The 23,120-nt window shown below is 42.4% G+C and overlaps 1 protein-coding gene across 3 annotated transcripts in view; it reads left to right on the top strand.

Moving 5' to 3' along the window:
• LOC117361380 overlaps nucleotides 1-23,120 on the top strand; it is a 138,110-nt gene that overhangs the window by 45,002 nt on the left and 69,988 nt on the right. For all 3 annotated transcript variants that reach the window (XM_033946624.1, XM_033946622.1, XM_033946623.1), the window contains 2 exons: nucleotides 16,369-16,466; nucleotides 20,927-21,053. In XM_033946624.1, coding sequence (XP_033802515.1) covers nucleotides 16,369-16,466; nucleotides 20,927-21,053 — 225 coding nt within the window. The remainder of the gene's footprint in view (nucleotides 1-16,368; nucleotides 16,467-20,926; nucleotides 21,054-23,120) is intronic.

Here is a 23,120-nt window from a genome sequence, read left to right as displayed (position 1 = left end):
TTTAAAAAAGAGGAATTGTAAAAAGGGGAAAATGAAAAAAGAAGAGTGGAAAGAGAAAAAAGTAGAAAAAGCGTACCTTATTACTGTAATTCTCAAAAGTGGAAGCATATTAAATAAAATGTAAATCATAAAAAGCTGAAACAAAGAGAAATAAAAAATAATGGTAAAATGACTTTAAAACATAATATAGCTGGGTCCACGTTTAGTTCATCCTAACCAATCTCGGTTTGTTGAAGGGAGATAAGTAGGGAATAATGTCTGACAGGTATTCAATATAATGGAGAGGGTTCGAAGGCTGTAAAAGGGCACTGTGTTTCTTTCTATAGATGCGGAAAAGACCTTAGATAGAATCTTGTGGCCATATCTGTTCAAGGTACTCAAATCTATTGGACTAGGTCCTTGTATGCAGGTGTGGATTCAAGTGTTGTATATGAATCGGCTGGGATGTGTAAAGCTGAACGGAGGGTATTCTGCACCCTTTCTTTTGTCAAGAGGAACTAAGCAGGGATGCCTTCTGTCGCTGATCTTGTTCGCGCTGGCGATCCAACCCTTGGCCTAATGCATCCATGTCTATGTGAGCATTCAAGGGGTTTGGATTGCAGGAGGGGAATATAAGTTAAGCTTGTTTTGCCGACAATATCTTCTTTACCATTCAGGACCTGGCTCGTTCACTGATTGTATTCTGGGGGAACTCTGGGAATATGGTGGGGTCTCCGGCTTTAAAGTTAATCTAAACAAATCAAAGCTGATGAATGTCAATCTGTTGGATGAAGTCAGGGGTGAGTTGCAGGCGCAGTTTCCCTTTCACTAGGTTATAACTTTGGGGGGGTGTACTTTGGGCCCATGGGTGCTAACCTTTATGTCCTGAACTATGTTCCATTGCTTCACCGGACTCGACAGGAGCTCAAGCCAGCCATTTCCTATGAGCGATCTGCATGGGGCAGGAGCATAGGAAGATTGCTCCTGCCCCGAAAACCCACTAGACCACCAGGTAAGGCTTAAGGGGGGGGGGCTTGCAGGGCTTAAAAAAGCCGGGGGAAGCGGGGGTTAGGGGCAGAACCGGCCCAAATATTATTCACGGTTTTTTAATATTCGCAGGCCAGCTCTGCCCCTAACCCCTGTGGATCCGGAGGGAGAAGTGTAAAACAATAGTTGATGGGCTACTACATATGTTGATAAGTCTTTAACTTTATCATGAAATATAATTGCTGTATTCGTAATGAATTGGACTGTTTTTGTCAGTTTTAATATGTATCTCTCACCACCCTTGGATTTAAAAGCATTTCTTTAACGTAACTTATGACCATTTGATTGTTAAATGTGGACAAAAATCCATGCTTTCTAAACTGTGTGGTTAAGAGCTGTCTTTTTTCATTAACACCTTATTTTTGCTTTCTATTTTGAATTTGTGGTGATCCTAATGTGTGTGCATATATATATATATATATATTTTTTATTTTTTTTTGTATTTATTTCTTCAATTTTAAATTTAAATATAACATATTAATGCATTAGGTAATAGAAATCAATAAGCCATATCAGATATTACATAACAAAAGTTAGATAAAGAAAAACTTCATACACTACAAAATTTAAATGGCTATAATTCCCCTATAAGCCAACAATATTGGGGAGAGAGATTTTTAAGGTAAGGAGGCATTTCCCAAGAGATCAAACATAGGAAAAACTACAAAATATAAAAATGAAAAAGGCGTCTCAAACTACTTGTCTCATTATTTCCATACTTCACATTAGATAACTTATTATCCATTTTCTTCCTCGTATCCTTAATTTGGACCTGTACTTAACGCTTATTTTCAAGAAAAGCCTTTAGTTGTTTGGGCTCATAGGAAAGATATCCTAATGTATATATTTAAGCATGTGTGATTAGGTTCATCACCACAAATTTTTATCTACATTTAACAATCTAAATGGTCATAAGTTACGTTAAAGAAATGCTTTTAAATCCAAGGGTGGTGAGATAAACATATTAAAATTATTGACAAAACAGTCTGATTCATTCTGAATACAGCTCTTATATTTCACTAGTCTTTAAGCCCGTTATATTAACGGGTGCTAGAATATATGTCTCTTTCTTTCAGTCTCTCTCCCTATCCCTGTCTTTTTTTTTTTCTGTCTCTCTCCCTCCGGCTGTCTTTCTTTCTGTCTGTCTCACTCCCTGGCCCCCTTTGGCTGTCTATCTCTCTCCCTGCCCCTGTGTCTTTCTTCCTTTCTTTCTGTCTCCCTCCCTACTTCCCTGTGCAGCAGATGCAGCATTGCCTCTCCCTCCATTTCCCTGTGCAATAGCATTTTTCCCTTCCCCCCCACTTCCCTATGCAGAAGCCGAAGCAGCATTCCCTCCCCCTCCATTTCCCTGTGTAGCAGCATTTTTTCCTCCCCCCTATTTCCCTGTGCAAAAGCCGAAGCAGCATTCCCTCCCCCTCCATTTCCCTGTGCAGCAGCATTTTTTTCCATCCCAACTTCCCTGTGCAGCAGCCGAAGCAGCATTCCCTCCCTCTCCATTTCCCTGTTCAGCAGCATTTTTTCCCCTCCTCTCACTTCCCTGTGCAGCAGCCACAGCATTCCCTCCCTCTCCATTTCCCTGTTCAGCAGCATTTTTTCCCATCCCCCCACTTCCCTGTGCAGCAGCCACAGTATTCCCTCCCCCTCCATTTCCCTATTCAGCAGCATTTTTTCCCCTTCCCCCACTTCCTTGTGCAGTAGCCACAGCATTTCCTCCCCCTACATTTCCCTTTCAGCAGCATTTTCCCCTCCCCCAATTTCCCTGTGCAGCAGCCACAGCATTCCCTCCCCCTCCATTTCTCTTTCAGCAGCATTTTTTCCCCTCCCCCCACTTCCCTGTGCAGTAGCCACAGCATTCCCTCCCCTTCCATTTCCCTGTTCAGCAGCATTTTTTTCCCTCCCCCCCACTTCCTGTGCAGTAGCCACAGCATTCCCTCCCCCTCCATTTCCCTGTGCAGCAGCAGGATTTTTCCATCCCCATAATCTTCTTGCTGGAGTTATTTTTCAGTTTAAAGGTGCCGCGCAGCTCCTCTAACGATCCCCGCCTGCATCGGAAGTCTTCTCTGAAGCAGGTGTGGCTCGTGACAGGAGCTGCGGCGGCACCTGTAAACTGAAAAATAACTCCGGCAAGGGAAACCGGCCAACTGGCAGTTCAATTCAGAGCTTTGGTCTGCCCTGCTCCCTGCGTGCCTTGCCGTATTGTATTTTTTAGTTGAAAGACGCGGCGGCGGCTCCTCTCATGATCACCACCTGCGTTGGAAGTCCGACGCAGGCGGGGATCGTGAGAGGAGCCATCGCCGCATCTTTCAGCTTAAAAATACAATACGGCAAGGCGAGCAGGGAGCAGGCCAGACCGAACAACAGGATAAAAACAACCCTAAACTGAACCCATTCCATGCAATACCTTGAGATTCAGCATCACTCTAGCCCCTACCAGCAGCCAATATCTAATATAATAAAACGGTAGCCACGCATGCGCACTCCTACCTGCGGGGCCCTACAGCGCACGGAAAACGGAACACGCAGGAGTGAGTGCGCATTCGCGGCTAGCGTTTTATTATATTAGATTATAGATATAGATTAGACTTATCAACATATGTAGTAACCCATCTATTATTGTTTTATATATCAAACTAATATTATGTTTTAAGTCATTTTACCATCATGTTTTATTTCTCTTTGTTTCAGCTTTTTATGATTCACATTTTATTTAATATACTTCCACTTTGAGAATTGCAGTAACAAGATACACTTCCTTTTTCTACTTTTCTCTTATTTCCTTTTTTTCTCTTTCCACTCTTCTCTTTTTTTTCATTTCCCCCCCTTTTTTTTTTTACTTTTTCTCCTTTTTAAACAATATTAGTCTTGATTGGTCTTTGAATGCATTCTTTTGCAGGCTTAAAGTATATGTGACGTACATTTCTTTATAAAGATTCAGGTATGTTTTAGTCATACAAATACTATTATACAACATTGCACACAACTAACAGGTTTATCATAATTTTACTTCAAATGCATTTGTTGCCCAGATGTGTTTGAAAACTGCATTTTCAGTTTATACTGTTTACTATATAACCATTATTTCAGAATTTTATGTTTTTATACATATGTTATATAAATACCAAGCAAGGGCTCTTTTTTGCACATATAGACAAGAGGGGGTGCTATTTTAGATTTTGTCCTTAGTGGAATGTAAGACATAGTATAGGGTCCGCTGTGTTGGGTCCGCTGGGAAACAGTGATCATAACATGATCGTATTTGAGTTCATACCGGGAGTAACGTTGCAAAAGAAATCTACTGTAGGGGTGTTTAATTTTCGAAAGGGCTACTATGATAAAATGAGGAAAATGGTTAAAAAGACGCTAAAAGGATCGGTTGCAAAGGTTAGGACTGTAAACCAGGCGTGGATGTTATTTAAAAATACCGTCGTGGAAGCCCAGACCAGATGTATTCCACATATCAGCAAAGGTAGAAAGAAGAGGAAACGAGAGCCGGCGTGGTTAAAAAGTGAAGTGAAAGAGGCTATTAGAGCCCAAAAAACATCCTTTAAAGAATGGAAAAAGGATCTGAATGAAGAAAATAAGAAGAAACACAAGCACTGGCAAGTTACATGCAAAGCATTGATAAAGACAGCTAAGAAAGAATATGAAGAGAAACTTGCAAAAGAGGCAAAAATTCATAGCAATTTTTTTAGGTACATCAGAAGCAGAAAACCTGTGAGGGAATCTATGGGACTGTTGGATGATCAAGGAGCGAAAGGGGTGCTCAGGGAGGATAAGGCCATAGCAGAAAGACTGAATGAATTCTTTGCTTCGGTCTTTATGGAAGAAGATGTATGAGATCTACCTGAACCGGAAATGGTTTTCAAGGGTGATGATTCGGAGAAACTGAAAGAAATCTCTGTGAATCTGGAAGATACACCGAGCCAAACTGACGAATTAAAAGGTGATAAATCACTAGGACTGGATGGTATACATCCCAGGGTACTAAAAGAATTCAAACATAAGAATTGCCGCTGCTGGGTCCATCGTGCCCAGCAGTCCGCTCCCAGTGCCCAAGATGAGACTAGCCCTACCTGCATAAATTCTGGTTCAGCAGGAACTTGTCTAACTTTGTCTTGAAACCCTGGAGGGTGTTTTCCCCTAAATAGCCTCCAGAAGAGCATTCCGGTTTTCTATCACTCTCTGAGTGAAGAAGAACTTCCTTACATTTGTACGGAATCTATCCCCTTTTAACTTTAGAGAGTGCCCTCTCATTCTCCCTACCTTGGAGAGGGTGAACAACCTGTCTTTATCTACTAAGTCAATTCCCTTCAGTATCTTGAATGTTTCTATCATGTCCCCTCTGTCTCCTCTTTTCAAGGGAGAAGAGGCCTAGTTTCTCTAATCTTTCACTGTACGACAACTCCTCCAGCCCCTTAACCATTTTAGTCCCTCTTCATGTACAGCGACCAGTCCAGTGCTGGATGCAGTATTCCAGGTGAGGGCGTACCATGGCCCAGTACAGCGGCATGATAATCCCCTCCGATCTGTTCATGATCCCCTTCTTAGAAACATAGAAACTGACGGCAGAAAAGGGCCACGGCCCATCCAGTCTGCCCACACTAATGACCCACCCCTAACTTCCCCTAAGTAGAGATCCCACGTACCAATCCCATTTCTTAATCATCCCTAGCATTCTGTTCGCCCTTTTCGCCACCGCCGCACATTGCGTGGACGGCTTCATCGACTTGTCAACCAGTACTCCCAAGTCTCTTTCCTGGGGGGTCTCTCCGAGTCCCGACCCAGACATCCTGTATTCATGTATAAGATTTTTCTTACCGACATGCATCACCTTACACTTATCCACGTTGAACCTCATTTGCCATGTTGCGGCCCATTTCTCGAGCATGTTTGTCACGTTGCAGATCTTCGTAATCCTTCTGTGTCTTCACTACTCTGAATAACTTGTATCATCTGCAAATTTAATCACCTCACTCGTTGTACCAATTTCCAGATTGGCTCGGCCCAAAGTTAGAACACCTGCCCACCCTCTTCGCACTACCCTCAGGCGCTGCCTTACACCTTGAATTCTCAAGCAAGGTCCTTGGCATCATTATCGATTCCTCTCTCTCTCTCAACGACCACCTCAACTCCTTGACAAAATCATGCTTTTTCAGCCTCCACTTGCTAAGGAAAGCAAGACCTTGCTTCCGCCAAAAACATTTCGCCGTCCTTGTCCAATCCATCATCCTCTCCAAACTTGACTATTGTAATGCCATTTACCTATGCTTAACAAAAAAAAAGCCTCCAAAGACTCCAGCTTAATCAGATCACGGCAGCCAAGCTGATCTTTGCAAAACGTAAATCTGACCACGTCTCCCCACTCCTGGCCAATCTTCACTGGCTCCCAGTGATTTCCAGAATCCAATTCAAATGCTCTTGCCTGGCTTTTAAGATTATTCACGGCATCCTTCCTTCCCTAATCCCACTTTCCTTCAACTCCTCGTGCCCTGACTCCACCAGGACCGCCCATAAATTAAAACTATCCTTCCCCTCCCTACATGGTATTCTCCACGCAGGTAAACTGGGAAAATCACTTCTATTCAAAATCACAGGTCTCTGGAATGACCTTACTATCCCGCTGTGGAACCTGAGCTCCCTCCACTTATTCCACAAGCAACTAAAAACCTGGCTCTTCTCTACCATGTAATTTCTTTTTTCCCTTACTTTACCACTCGATCTATAAACTTATGTAAACCTTTTCCTACCCTTTCTCATTTTTAAGTTCTTGTAAACCGTGCCGAGCTCTACTTCTGTGGAGTATATAAACTTAAGGTTTAGTTTAGTTTAGTATAAATATGTTGAATAGCATGGATCCAAGCACCGAACCCTGTGGCATTCCACTGGTGACGCTTTTCCAGTCCGAGTATTGTCCATTTACCCCCCACTCTCTGCTTCCTATCCACCAGCCATTTTTTTAATCCACATGAATATTTCACCCTCGATTCCATGGCTCGCAATTTTTCAAAGTAGTCATTCATGTGGAACTTTATCGAACGCCTTCTGAAAATCCAGGTATACAATGTCGACCGAGTCACCCTTGTCTATCCACCTATTTACTCCCTCGAAGAAGTGCAGCAAGTTTGTCAAGCAAGATCTTCCTTTGAAGCCATGCTGGCTGGTCCTCATCAGATCATGTCCATCAAGGTGTGCAATGATGCGATCCTTTATCAGTGCCTCCACCATTTTTCCCAGTACCGAGGTTAGACTCACCGATCTGTAGTTTCCCGGATCACCCCTTGAACCTTTCTTGAAGATCAGCATAACATTCTCCACCTTCCAGTCTTCCGGAATCCATCCCGATTTGATCGACAGAAAGGAAATTAAGACAAAAAAAATACCAGGACCTAAATTGCATTTATACTAATGCAAGGATCCTAAGGAACAAAATGGGGGAATTAGAAGTCATGGCCAAAACTGAGAACATAGACATCATTGGGGTTTCCGAAACATGGTGGAATGAAGAAAACAAATGGGGTACAAACTCTATTGCCAGGACAGGTCAGGTAGAAAGGAGGAGGAATAGCCCTATACATAAAGGAAAGCATACACTCGACCAGAGTGGACATAGCAGCGACAACCAACAATTTGGAATCGCTATGGGTTAAAATATCAGGAAGGAAAGGGCCTGAGATAAAGATGGGCCTGTACTATCGTCCACCTGGGCAAACCGAAGCTATTGATGAAGAAATGGAAGCCGAGATGAAGCGAGAATGCAAAAGCGGTAACACGATTATTATGGGAGACTTCAACTATCCCGGGATAGAATGGAGTCTTGGAAGCTCAAAATGTGCTAGAGAGACCGGATTCCTGGAGGCTATACAGGATTGCTTCATGGATCAACTTGTCAGAGAACCGACGAGAGGGAATGCCACTCTGGATCTAATCCTAAATGGGCTAAGAGGACCTGTGAAGGAAGTGGAAATAGTGGGACCATTGGGAAACAGTGATCACAATATGATCAAGTTCAAAGTTGAAGTAGGAATACTGAAGGGAAAGAGAACCATAGCGACAACTTTTAACTTCAAGAAAGGAAACTATGAAGCGATAAGAGTAATGGTAAGGAAGAAATTTAGGAACACCTCAAAGAAATGGCAGACTGTAGAGCAAGCCTGGTCTTTATTCAAGGACACGGTGATCGAGGCGCAAAATCTACATATCCCAAGATTCAGAAAAGGGTGCAGAAAGAATCAAACAAAAGGCCTGGCGTGGATAACCAAAGAAGTGAAGAAAGTGATAGGTGATAAGAAGAATTCATTCAGGAAATGGAAAAAGGGAGAACTGGAACGAGCACAGGAAGTATTCAAAAGAATGTCACCGTGTGGTTAGAAAAGCCAAAAGAGAATATGAAGAAAGGCTAGCCAAGGAAGCACGAAATTTCAAACCGTTCTTCAGATATGTTAAAGGGTAGCAGCCGGCTAGGGAGGAGGTGGGAAAGCTGGATAACGGAGACAGGAAGGGAGTAGTGAAGGAGGAGAAAGAAGTGGCGGAAAGACTAAACATGTTCTTTTCGTCTGTATTTACAAAAGAGGCCAAATCCAATATACTGGAACCTTAGCAAATCTTCAAAGGAGACCAAACAGTTAAATTAACATCCATGGAAGTAAGTCTTGAAGATGTACGCAGGCAGTTAGAAAAATTAAAAACTGACAAATCGCCGGGCCCAGACGGAATCCACCCAAGGGTTCTGAAAGAACTAAAGGAGGAAACAGCGGAACTACTATAGCAAGTTTGCAATCTATCCCTAAAACAGGAGTGATCCCGGAGGATTGGAAGATAGCCAATGTTATGCCCATCTTTAAAAAGGGATCAAGAGGTGACCCGGGGAACTGCAGACCGGCGAGTCTGATCTCGGTTCCGGGGAAAATGGCGGAAGCGCTGATAAAAGACAGCATCGATGAGCATTTTGAAAGAAATAAACTTCTAAAAACAAGCTGACACGGCTTCTGCAAGGGGAGATCGTGCCTAACTAATTTACTGCACTTCTTCGAAGGAATTAACAAACGGATGGACAAAGGGGACCCCATAGACATTGTATATTTAGATTTCCAAAAAGCCTTTGACAGGTACCCCATGATCGCTTCTTCAGAAACTGAAGAACCATGGGGTGGAAGGAGACGTACATAGATAATAATAATAATAACTTTATTTTTCTATACCGCCATAGTCAGGCGACTTCTAGGCGGTTCACATTGAAAGAAGGCTGGACAGTCAGCGAATGATAAGGAGTCTAAAATAGAAAAGTTACATAAACAAGGTACATACTAATTTAAGTTCCATGGGTAAAGAATACATGAAAATTGGAGCTTCCTGGGAGATTGAATAGCGTTTACGGGGGGTTTGTTTAGTTTAAGGGAGGTCTGTTTTAGTCAATGAATTTGTCGAATAGGGCGGTTTTTATTGCTTTTCGGAATGCATTGTAAGTCAGTTTGGGTTCATTTATGCAGTTTCGCAACCAGACTTGTCTATTCGCTTGGAACATGAATTGGTTGGCGGGTAGGAAGCAGAGGGTAGGAGTGAAGGGCCACTACTCGGACTGGAGGAGGGTCACGAGTGGTGTTCTGCAGGGGTCGGTGCTCGGACCGCTGCTATTCAATATAATTATAAATGATCTAGAAACAGGGATGAAGTGCGAAATAATAAAATTTGCAGACAACACCAAACTATTTAGTGGTGCTCGAACTAAAGAGGACTGCGAAGAATTACAAAGGGACCTGAAAAAACGGGGAGTGGGCGACGAAATGGCAGATGAAGTTCAATGTAGAGAAATGTAAAGTATTGCATGTAGGAAGCAGAAACCCGAGGTACAGATATACGATGGGAGAGATGTTATTGAGTGAGAGTACCCAAGAAAGGGACTTGAGGGTAATTGTGGACAAAACAATGAAACCGATGGCACAGTGCGCAGCGGCCGCTAAGAGAGCGATTAAAATGCTAGGTATAATCAAGAAGGGTATTACAACCAGAACGAAAGAAGTTATACTGCCGTTGTATCGGGCGATGGTGCGTCCGCATCCGGAGTACTGCGTCCAATACTGGTCGCCGTACCTTAAGAAGGATATGGCGATACTTGAGAGGGTTTAGAGGAGAGCGACACGTTTGATAAAAGATATGGAGAACCTTTCATACACTGAGAGACTGGAGAAACTGGAGCTCTTTTCCATGGAGAAGAAGAGGAGAATTAGAGGAGATATGATAGAGACTTACAAGATCATGAAGGGCATAGAGAAAGTAGAGAGGGACAGATTCTTCAAACTTTTGAAAACTACAAGAGCAAGAGGGCATTCGGAAAAGTTGAAAGGGGACAGATTCAAAACCAATAACCAATACTAGGAAGTTTTTCTTCACCCAACGGGTGGTGGACACCTGGAATGCATTTCCAGAGGGCGTGATAGGACAGAGTAAAGTATTAGGGTTTAAGAAGGGATTGGACAATTTTCTGAAGGAAAAGGGGATGGGGGGTATAGATAGAGAACTACTACACAGGTCCTGGACCTGTTGGGCCGCCGCGCAAGCGGACTGCTGGGCATGATGGACCTCTGGTCTGCCCAGCAGAGGCACTTCTTATGTTCTTATGTTCTATTGGCTATTAGTTGAAGCAGTTCAGCTATAGCCCCTTTCAGTTCCTTGATTACCCTTGGATGGATGCCATCTGATCTTGGGGATTTATAATTTTTAAGCCTATCAATCTGCCTGCATACCTCTTCTAGACTGACCATCAACCCTGTCAGTTTCCCATCTTCGTTTCCTGCATATAGCCTGCTGGCTACCGGTATGTTGTGTAAATCCTCTTCGGTAAGCACAGATGCAAAAAATGTGTTTAGTTTGTCGGCGATGGTTTTGTCCTCCTTTAGCACTCCCTTTTTTCCATGGACATCCAGTGGCCCCACCGTTTCCTTCGCAGGTCGTTTCCCTTTAATATATCGAAAGAACGGCTTGAAGTTTTTTGCCTCCTTGGCTATTTTTTCCTCGTAGTCTCTTTTGGCCCCTCTTACTGCCTTATGGCACCTGCTTTGATGCTTTTTCCAGTTATCATCCATTTTTGACCTTTTCCATTCATTAAATGAAGTCTTCTTGTCTCTGATCGCTTCCTTCACCGCTACAGTGAGCCACGCCGGTTCCTTGTTCTTTTTCCTCTTGGATCCCTTGTTGATATGCGGTATATATAGATTTTGCACCTCAGTGACTATATCCTTAAAAAGGGACCGTGCTTTTTCTCTTCTTAATCTTCTTCCCCACCATGAGTCTCATCCCTTTGTAATTCCCTTTTCGGAAGTTCAGCGCTGTGGCTGTCGTTCTGGATCGATGTTTCGCCCCTGTGTCCAGGTCGAAGCGGATCATATTGTGATCACTGGTTCCCAGCGTCCCCTCTACATTTACACCTTGCACCAGTCCTCGTAGTCCATTTAGAATTAAGTCCAGAATTGCGTTTCCTCTTGTATTTTCCTTAACAAGTTGTTCCAGGAAGCAATCGCCTACAGCATCCAGGAACTTGGTCTCCCTTCTGCACTTGGAGATGCCTAAGTTCCAGTCTATCCCCGGATAATTGAAGTCACCCATGATAATTGTGTTGCCTCCCTTGCAGTTGCATTTAATCTCATCCGTTATTTCTCTATCAATTTCTTTGGAGTGCCCTGGGGATCAGTAGAAGATGCCGATCTTTGTTTCCGTTCCATTTGTTCCCAGAATTTTGACCCATAGAGACTCTAACTTATTCTTATAAGAACATAAGAATTGCTACTGTTGGCTGGGTCAGACCAGTGGTCCATCATGCCCAGCAGTCTGCGCACGCAGCGGCCCTCTGGTCAAAGATCAGCACCCTAACTGATACTAGCCCTATTCTTTGTGTTCTCTCCGGTAGACTCAATTCCCTCTTTGACATATAGGGCAATGCCCCCACCTTTTTGAGCCACTCTTTCTCGGTGGTATAGCTTGTATCCCGGTAGCACAGTGTCCCAGATGTTTTCTCATTCCACCATATTTCCGAATGATGTCAAGGTTATCTTTTTGTGCCATAGCTTCTGATTCACCCATCTTATTCCTTAGGCTCGTTGTGTTCGTGTATATACACTTGAGTTTGCAGCCTATTACTTTCTTGCATTTCCGAGCTCTGCGCTTGCGGAGATGGTGCGGTATACAAACCTAAGGTTTAGTTTAGTTTTCCTTCCCTCTTGTGTCCCTTTCGATCTGTCAGGATTTCTGTCTTGCCTAAGATCCGGTGAGTCTTCCCCTCTATCTTCCTGCACGGTATCCTCTGGGTATTCCAGTTCCCGAATCATTGACTCTCGGTCGACTGTTGGCTTTCCTCTTCTTCCTAGTTTAAAAACTTCATTTCTCTCTTGATGCTGCTTGCAAGTAGCCTCGTTCCGTCTCCGCTGAGGTGGAGTCCATCCTTCCTGAATAGCTTGCTCTTCCCCCAGAATGTCATCCAGTTGCGCACGAAGTGGAATCCTTATTCCTCACACCAGCGCCACATCCAGGTGTTGACTGCTTACAGCTCCATCTGCCACTTCTCGTCAGCCCTGGGTACCGGCAGGATCTCCAAAAACGCTACCCTCTGCATTCTGGTCTTCAGCTTTCTTCCTAGCATCCGGAACTGGTCCTTCAGTACTTCCCAGTTGTAGTTCCTGTTGCTCATGTTGTTTGTTCCCACATGGATCACCACCGCCGTTTCTTCCTCTTCCACGCTGTCGATAATCCTGTCGATGCGGCTCACTGTGTCTTTTACCTTGGCTCCTGGTAGGCAGGTCACCATCCAATCCTGTCTTCCTCCTGCTATGTGGCTGTTGACTTGTCTGATGATGGAGTCCCCACAACGATTGCTGTCCTCTCTATCTTCTCTTGCCTCTCTAGCCGCAGGTCTGTGTCCTCTGTGTACTTCTATCTTCCCTCATCCTGGCGTTGGCTTGCACCGTACTCGTCTTCATTTGGATTCCCTCCTCTGTTTCCAGATCTCACCGCTGTGTCACCCATTTCTTCCTTGTGGTCCTCACTCTCTGTAGGTGTATCTTGGCAGTTCCACTGTTGATGGTGATTTTCCATGGCCTCCCTGTATGCCTCTTCAATGAACTTCTCCAACTCCCGGACTATTTCCTCAATGGTTTCCTCTGTTTTGACGTTTTCTGCATCCTTGTCCTCCTTCTCCACTGCTCGAAGTGCTTCCAGTTCCAGTATTCTGCCCTCCAGGAGTCTGACTTGTTTCTTCAGGCTCTCCAATTCCCTGCATTGAGTGCATACATAAGACCGCCTCCCAGAGGGGAGGTAGTCATACATATGGCAGACGGTGCAGAAAACTTGGTAGCTCAACTTCCTGCTTCTGTCTGCTGCTTCCATTGCTGCCCACTTGCCGGTCTGCTGTGGATTTCCTCTGTGACTGTTGCGGCTTTCTTCTGCGACTGCTGCGGCTGTTCTGCTGTTCATGCATTGACTCGCCCCTTCTTAAGGCCCTTTGCAAAGACGATCTTGCTAAGGTGAGCGCCTTTAACGCTCGCCTTCAATGCGTGCCGAACGGCTGAGCGCCGTTAATGGGGAGCTCCGGATCAGCTGCCGATGACGCTGGAAGGGGGGGCGGAGCTACCTCTCACCACTGCCCCTCACTTGCTGCTGCTTTCCCCTTGACTCTTTGGCCACTTTTCTCCTATTCGCCTGCCTCCTCTTCCTGGCTAACTCTCTCCTGCCTGCCTGCCCCACTCTCTAAAATCGTCTGTGGTACCTGAAGATTGGAGGGTGGCCAATGTTACGCCGATTTATAAAAAGGGCTCCAGAGGAGATCTGGGAAATTACAGACTGGTAAGCCTCACTTCTGTGCTGGGCAAAATGGTAGAAAAGATTATAAAAAATAAAATTGTGGAACACTTAGTCAAACATGATTTAATGAGACGAAGGCCGCATGGGTTCAGCCTAGGGAGATCTTGCCTCACAAATTTGCTTGACTTATTTGATGATGTGAATAAACATGTGGATAAAGGTGAGCCAGTTGATACAGTATATCTAGATTTTCAGAAAGCTTTTGATAAAGTTCCTCACGAGAGGCTCCTGAGAAAATTAAAGAGTCATGGGATAGGTGACAAAGTTCAGTTGTGGATAAGGAATTGATTATCGGATAGAAAACAGAGGGAAGGGTTAAATGGTCATTTTTCTCAATGGAGGAGAGTAAGCAGTGGAGTGCCGCAAAGGTCTGTACTGGGACCGGTGCTATTTAACTTATTTATAAATGATTTGGAAATTGGAACAACGAATGAGGTGATTAAATTTGCAGATGACTCTAAGCTGTTCAAAGTTGTTAAAACGCATGCAGATTGTGAAAAATTGCAGGCAGACCTTAGGAAATTGGACTGGGCATCCAAGTGGCAGATGAAATTTAATGTGGACAAATGCAAAGTGATGCACATTGGGAAGAATAACCTGAATCACGGTTACCGGATGCTAGAGTCCACCTTGGGGGTTAGTGCCCATGAAAAGGACCTGGCTATCATTGTAGACAATACGATGAAACCTTCTGCCCAATGTGCGGCGGCGGCCAATAAAGCAAACAGGATGTTGGAAATTATTATAAAAAGGATGGTTAACAAGACTAAGAATGTCATAATGCCCCTGTATCTCTCCATGGTGCGACCTCATTTGGAGTATTGAATTCAATTCTGGTCTCCTTATCTCAAGAAAGATATAGTGGCGCTAGAAAAGGTTCAAAGAAGAGCGACCAAGATGGTAAAGGGGATGGAACTCCTCTCGTATGACGAAAGACTAAATCGGTTAGAACTCTTCAGCTTGGAAAAGAGACGGCTGAGGGGAGATATGATTGAAGTCTACAAAATCCTGAGTGGAGTAGAACGGGTACAAGTGGATCAGTTTTTCACTCCGTCAAAAATTACAAAGACTAGGGGACACTCGAAGTTACACAGAAATACTTTTAAAACCAATAGGAGGAAATTTTTTTTCACTCAGAGAATAATTAAGCTCTGGAACTCTTTGCCAGAGGTTGTGGTAAAAGTGGATAGCATAGCTGGTTTTAACAAAGGTTTGGACAAATTCCTGGAGGAGAACTCTATAGTCTGTTATTGAGAGAGACATGGGGGAAGCCACTGTTTGCCCTGTATTGGTAGCATGGAATATTGCTACTCCTTGGTTTTGGCCAGGTACTCTAGTGACCTGGATTGGCCACCGTGGGAACGTGCTACTGGGCTTGAGGGACCATTGGTCTGACCCAGTATGACTATTCTTATGTTCTTATTTTTAATTTTAATATTTATATTCAACTGATTTGCTCGTTTAATTTGTAGGTTGTTTTTAAATTCATTTTTTTGTCAAAGATTATGTTTTATTTAATTTGTAGACTCCTGAGGCAGGCCATAGTGGCCAAAACAGGTACGTGTTGAGTCTTTCTTGATCACAATAAAGAAATGACCATCATAGGTCACCTTTTCTGTCTTTCTTGTGTCTCTACTGTATGAAGGTAGGATCTTCTGTTTTGGTGTGACGATTTACCTATGTACGCCATGGATCAGAGTTCAGTGTCCACTTCTGAAGAGTTTATGCTGTCAGTTAAAAAAAAAAAAAAAGAAGGATAGAGTGAAGGGTGTGTGTTTCAATGGGAAAGATACTCTGAACTCCATTTTTTGTAAGCTATTTTTCCTATGATATGAAAAAAAAAACTGTATAGCTTTCAATGGAGACTAACTCCCCCTTTTACAGAAGTATAGCACAGTTTTTAGTGCTGGCCATGGCAATAACTGCTCCGAGACTCATAGAATTCCTATGAGAGTCTGAGCTGTTTTTGCCATGGCTGGCACTAAAAAACCATGCCACGCTTTTGTAAAAGGGGGGGGGGGCGTGTTAAGTTGTTTAACTTGCTTTTTTACCAAAATTTTCAAATCGCCTTCATATGTATAGAAGTAGGTAGTTGGGGATAATAGAAGTAGGAGAGGAGCAGTTGGAGATGGTAAGGATAGAAGGGGTTAGTTGTGGGGGAGTAGGAAGGGGGGAGGTAATTCTGTGTAGAGGGTTTAGGAGTTGAGGGACAGATGGTGGAGTGGAATGAGGCACTATAAGCTGTAGAAAAATATATGAAAAATCTCAAAAGAATGAGTCACTTAATTTATATCATGAGCTCTTTGTTGGATTATTTAAATAAGCTCTTTGTCGGACTATTTTAATAAGCAAGTTAGCTTGTACAGTTTTTAAATTAACATAACTGTCATTAAAGATATATATTTTCAGCACTGTGGGAGCGGCGAGTACTTACCCTCTGTGACATGTACAATAAAAAATCTGAATCTTAATGACAGGTTTATATTTTGCTAACAGGCCACACAGTGCTCAATAGAGGCATTTTATTCCGGATAAAAAATGAGGATGTGCAACCCCATGGCAGGGAAGAGAGACAACTACTGGGCCTTGCACGGGTGAGTAAAATGATGACCATAAGCTTTCAAGCTGCAATATAGTAGGCATTTGAACTTACAAGTTCAGCAGAGTACTATTACTTTTGACAGGTAAAAACAGAGGAGGAGCCTGGCTTTTTAGATGTGGCCTGTTTTAGAAGGTGTGCATTATTGCCTTTTGGCTGTTTCTTGGGGCAGTGTCTCCAAATGGGCTAATTTTGCTTTATCGGGGCTAAGTGCGGATATTCAGTAGCATTTAACCAGACAGTACTGCTGAATATTCCTACCAACTGGTCATCACCTAACTAGCAAGATTAGAGGCAGGCTGGGGGTGAAGTTTGGGTGTAGCAGTGACCTAGCAGTGACCTAGTGGCAGTATTCAGTCGCTAACTGATTAGGTAACCACATAAAGGTAAGACGGAAAAAAGACTGTTCTAACTTTATGAGGTTAAGTTAACTGGGCACCGGTCTAGGTGGCAGCCAGTAAGGAACAGAAGCTCCCTTTCTCATATCTTCAGAATCCTTCCCTCCCCCTGAAGCTGACTCCAGCCCCCCTTGTAGGCCTTTCTGGGCCTAACTTTGTGGGTCCCTGGTAGTCTAGAGGGAAATAGGCAGGAGTGATGCCCAGTCACTTCTACCCAATGTGGCTGCTCTTCAAAATGTCTGCTGCAGCCTTTCAGTATTTCAGATACTGCAAGACTGCTGCTAAAAGTTGCAGCAGCCATTTTGAAGAGCAGGATGCACTGGGCAAGAACAAGTGGGTATCTCTCCTGCTTGTTTCCCCCTAGACCAGGGATGTCAAAGTCTCTCCTCAAGGGCCGCAATCCAGTCGGGTTTTCAGATCCTATTAGCATACAATGAAAGCAGTGCATAGATCTCTTGCATATTCATTGGGGAAATCCTGAAAACCTGACTGGATTGTGGCCCTCGAGGAGGGACTTTGACACCCCGGCCCTAGATCATCAAATGTAGGTCTGGGGAGGGTTTAAGTGGGTCGGCGGGCTGGGGCCAGCTTGGTTTTTCTTTTGAAGGTGAGGGGAATTTAAGGGGAAAGATTCTGAAGTTCTGGGAGGGACAATCAAAAAGGGGGAATGCTGGCCATAATTTTTTATGTAGGTCCAGTCAGTTTTCAGCCAGGACCTGCAAGAGACCCAGCAGTTAGCACCTGAAGAATTATCCATGGATATCCATTGTCCCAACATGGCCCAGTTTTGAAGTCTGGGGCTAATTATGTCCACTGTAGCCAGCATTTAAAAAAAACACTGACCACCACTAGCTAAATATTGACCATATACAATACAATTTTTATTTGTATACCTCAAAAAAAGACAATATTCAATACAATAAAAACATTTAGAAAATTACAACTTTTTCAAAACATATTCCTTAAACAAATTATATCTTCATTGTATGTCTCATTGGAAAATTCTAAAAAAGAATGATATAACATTATCAAAAATGTTTTGGAAGCCAGTGTAGCTTCCCCAGTCCATTTTTGGCACCAATACAGCTGCCGTGGCAGCCATCTTGGATTTCTCAATCTGAAAATAAAAGCCTCTATCTGACTCTAAATATCTCAGTTTTGCTTAAAAATAGGCATGAAGGACTCCTTAAGCGAGGATACCTTGAATTCATGCCAAATTTTGCAATAGATGGCCGACTGAAGATCATCTGTATCCTACTTGCTGCATGGCGAGTGAGGAAGGGGCAGGAGCCGCTGGCTTAGCCTCTTCTAGTCTCTTGGGGGGGTGCCCTGATGGTACGAAGGCCAGATAGTATGAGTGTCAGGAACAAAGTCCAGGTTTGAGCTGGGGAACAGCACAAGTGCATCCCTGGTGTGGTGCTGCTGCAAAATGCCATAAGCGTCTGCAGAGGTCGTTTGGATGTTTTGGATAAGGGTTTCTCCCTGCATTCATCACTATGATGTTTGAAACTTACAGGATTAATAAGGGCTACATGAAACCCTTGGGGATCGTGGCCTTGCTAGTGCCGGGGGTTCTCCACCATGGGTACAATTCTCCAGCAATAGTGCCATGCACAAGATGAGAAGGTCCAGTCTGAGGAAGCCTGGACTGGAGAGGACTCTTTTTCAATGCCTTTACTCTTCCAGTCAGGATCCTCTGTACCAGGAGATACTGTTTCAGCTCTAAGGGGGCCGGATCTTGATCTGGTTGAGGCTCTTGATCTCATTGAGGATCCGACTGTGTGCAGACTGTTCATGCCTTCAGCATTTTTACAAGTGATCACAGAATCCCTCCAAGAATTAAAGATAGAGACTCAGCAGTTCTCTATACATAGTGCTCGCTTATAAGCAGCACAAAAGGTGATATAACTAGTGATTCCAGTTTCTTCTAGGCCATCATAAGATACACATATTATATCTACTATAATTTTAACTGTTGATCAGTGGATGAAGAAATTCAAGTTGAAGCTTAACTCAGATAAAATGAAATTCTTTTTTGCTACCCCAATTAAATACAGTGAAGAGAATTTGATATTAAATGGGATTTCTTTTTGTTTAATAAATATTTTATTAATTTTCCAAAAAACTTTACAGTGCAATGTACATATTAACAACCAGAGAATAAAGCACAGAGCACACATTCAACTTATAAATATATACATAGAGTATCTTTACCCCACCCACCCTTCTATTAAATAATCAGTAAATCAATAATACATATTTTACTTTCAATAACCTTATCTTATATAATAAAAATAATTTCTTACTCCATTAATTCTACTATCAAAATTTTAGGGTTATACTTGGAACCCAACAAATTTTTAGATTGAATCAGATTGAGCAGACTAGATGGACCATTCGGGTCTTTATCTGCCGTCATCTACTATGTTACTATAAGAATTTATCAGTGGGTGCTCAGATGGATTCTTTGGTTAAAAAAATACTTTTTTTATGCTCGGAAATTGCAAGCAATAAGATCTAATTTTGATTCAACCTGGGCACTTCACAAACACACAGGAGGGAAGTTAAGCTGATAAAACAATGATTTCACCACACAACCTGGGCAGTTCACAAACACACAGCAGGGCAGTTATGCTGATAAAAGCATGATTTCTACACACAACTTGGGCAATGCACAAACACACAGGAAGGAAGTTATGGTGATAAAAACCATGATTTCAACAAACAACCAGGGTATTTCACAAACACACAGGAAAGCAGTTATGGTGATAAAAACCATGATTTCAACACACAACTAGGGCATTTCACAAACACACAGGAAAGCAGTTATGGTGATAAAAACCATGATTTCAACACACAACCAGGACATTTCACAAACACACAGGAAAGCAGTTATGGTGATAAAAACCATGATTTCAACACACAACCAGGACATTTCACAAACACACAGGAAAGCAGTTATGGTGATAAAAACCATGATTTCAACACACAACCAGGACATTTCACAAACACACAGGAAAGCAGTTATGGTGATAAAAACCATGATTTCAACACACAACCAGGACATTTCACAAACACACAGGAAAGCAGTTATGCAGTTATGGTGATAAAAACCATGATTTCAACACACAACCAGGGCTTTCACAAACACACTGCAAAGCAGTTATGGTGATAAAAACCATGATTTCAACACACAACCAGGACATTTCACAAACACACAGGAAAGCAGTTATGGTGATAAAAACCATGATTTCAACACACAACCAGGACATTTCACAAACACACAGGAAAGCAGTTATGGTGATAAAAACCATGATTTCAACACACAACCAGGACATTTCACAAACACACAGGAAAGCAGTTATGCAGTTATGGTGATAAAAACCATGATTTCAACACACAACCAGGGCTTTCACAAACACACTGCAAAGCAGTTATGGTGATAAAAACCATGATTTCAACACACAACTTGAGGACAATTAAACAGATGACACAGCACTACCCTACAGCACATATGTGCTCACACCACTATTCCACAGGAAAGACCAGCTACTACATCCTTTTTTTTAGTATCAACTACAAATATGCATTTTGTAAGGGAAACAATTGCCAATCAAGCCTTATGAAACAACACATATATTCTAGAAAAAAAATCATGACAAAACTTTTCAAACACATACATGAAGAAAGTTATATTTTTACATATGACTTAACAAAATCAATTGCTTATCATACCCAACTATAAACAAACCTGTAGTTCTCACCAGGAAAAAAATGAAAACTTAGAACACCATCATCATAATTAACATTACTTCCCCGAGCAAAGATTGATCTTCCAGGTACTGAAGTGTTAACGGACTATTACAATAATAATCTTTTGACTTGTGTATTACCTGTAGCTTTAATCAGGGTTGAAACATGGGGAAGTAGAGGTGAACTCAGATAACTTATAGACAGTAATTACAATTTTATACACACACAAACTCTATGGTCCAGAACTTCAATTACTTTATTTAATCTGCAGAAGACTTTGAGCATGTCCTATTTGCTGTTTCAGGCATTGGTCACATTCCATGATGTCGCTATCTATTTCTCTGAGGAGGAGTGGCAGTTGTTAGAAGAGTGGCAGAAGGAATTGTACAGGAATGTGATGGAGGAGATCCATGAAGTTCTCATCTCACTGGGTAGCTTTTCTTTCTTTAACTTTGGAACTGAACAATTTGAAATTCCTGGTTTATTTTTGGTATAATCTTACTAGAATCTCTTTATTTAACAAATAACTTATTTTCTTTTGGTGGCATACAATAACAGGAGGTCAAGAAGTACTGAGATAATCACAGAATGTGTAAAGCTTGGTATGAAAAAGGGAAAGGACAATAGCATTTCATAATATGATTACTCATTAATATCAAATAATGGTATCAAGCAGTTAACCAATATTAAAAAAGAGAACAGTAAAACAGTGCAATAAATATAACAAGAAAGAAAGAAACAGAAAAGTAAATTGAAATATTGTGTATCAAGGTACGTAAGGGAGAAGATGTGACGGCGTTGGAGCTCAAGTCGTCTTTTGTCAGCTAAGTCCTTGAACGTGCCTCCAGGTGACTTTGCCCTTTTCTAAACCTGAGCTGTTCTGTGAGGGAGTTTTGATTTGTACCTTTTGGTTCTATACTGCTACATTAGGCTGAAGCTTTTTCTTCCTCTTTATGGGTGCGTGCTGGGTTTGCTACGATCACACAACATTTTGTCTCATTTGAACATTTTATATGTTGTGCATCTTCGTAGAATTTGTTAACAAAATAAGAATCAAATTCTGGATACAAATACAAGTGATTTAAATACAAATGAGAAGGGAATCGTCCTAAAGAGAGGAATGCAATAAAGGATTCCAAACCTGGTAATACTTTCAAGGTTTATGTTCACTTGGCTTATGAAACTTAGTCCAGGGATCTCAAAGTCCCTCCCTGAGGGCTGCAATCCAGTCGGGTTTTCAGGATTTCCCTAATGAATATGCATTAAAAGCAGTGCATGCACATAGATCTCATGCATATTCATTGGGGAAATCCTGAAAACCCGACTGGATTGCGGCCCTCAAAGAGGGACTTTAAGATCCCTGACTTAGTCATACTGGCCATACCTTCTCCAGCCATAAGTTTTTAGAAGATAATGAGAGTTGTGAGGAAGAATCAGGACTGAGACCTGCATAAATTGTAGGCAAAGAGACCGCTGAGACCCCAAAATAGTTATACTTCTAAGAGAGACATTGTGCTTATGAATTCAAGCCTCTGGACATTCATATTTCTCTCGGTCAGCAAGAGGAAATATGCTCTATGAAAGATTCACCTTTGCTCTAGTAACTGGCAGAGATATGCTGACTGTGACATCATTGGATACAGTACAGGATTGGAACAGGATTGGAACAGTACAGGATAAAATGTCCTACCAAAGAATTATCAGAACTATTGACAGAACTACAATCAAGCTCAGGACAGAGGAGGCCTGTCCTCAGCAATTATTGCCTTAGTATTAAGAATGCAGTGTCAGGGAAATAGAAAGGTCAGTTTTGACACTAGGTGATGTCATGCTTCAATATGGCTACTTATTATTATCACAGCTCTTATGAATAAATACAAATAAATATAATTATAATATTAATAGTGAAGTATTCAGACCGATACCCGTGAATTCTGTGGTCTCACCGAACTGGGGTACTTTGGGACCATCATAACACTTCTCTTGTCCCTTTGCCAGCCTCCTTCATTTATATATCTCAATGAGTCTTATTGTGTATACTTGTAAATAATCAAAATACACTTATCTTGATGACTACTTCAATAGGCTTGGCCTCATTCTCCTTAATTTCCAGCTGCGGTGAGATTAAAGTGCTTAATTCTTAAAGTGCTTGTGCTAATAGTGCTTGCTATCAACATCCGTGCTTGTTAAAATTGAACTTAAGCCCGGCCCCCCGACTCGAGTTTCGGGTCCTTCGTCAGGAGGGGTCCCTACTCGGCTTACTTCTGCTGGGTAACCTTCGAAAAGAGCACGCTTCGAAAAGAGCACCTTTGAAAAGAGCTACTTCGAAGGTTACCCAGCAGAAGTAAGCCGAGTAGGGACCCCTCCTGACGAAGGACCCGAAACTCGAGTCGGGGGGCCGGGCTTAAGTTCAATTTTAACAAGCACGGATGTTGATAGCAAGCACTATTAGCACAAGCACTTTAAGAATTAAGCACTTTAATCTCACCGCAGCTGGA

Source organism: Geotrypetes seraphini, chromosome 5, assembly GCF_902459505.1.
Source record: "Geotrypetes seraphini chromosome 5, aGeoSer1.1, whole genome shotgun sequence".
Classification (NCBI taxonomy): Eukaryota; Metazoa; Chordata; class Amphibia; order Gymnophiona; family Dermophiidae; genus Geotrypetes; species Geotrypetes seraphini.
This window is presented reverse-complemented; position numbering and strand designations above follow the sequence as displayed.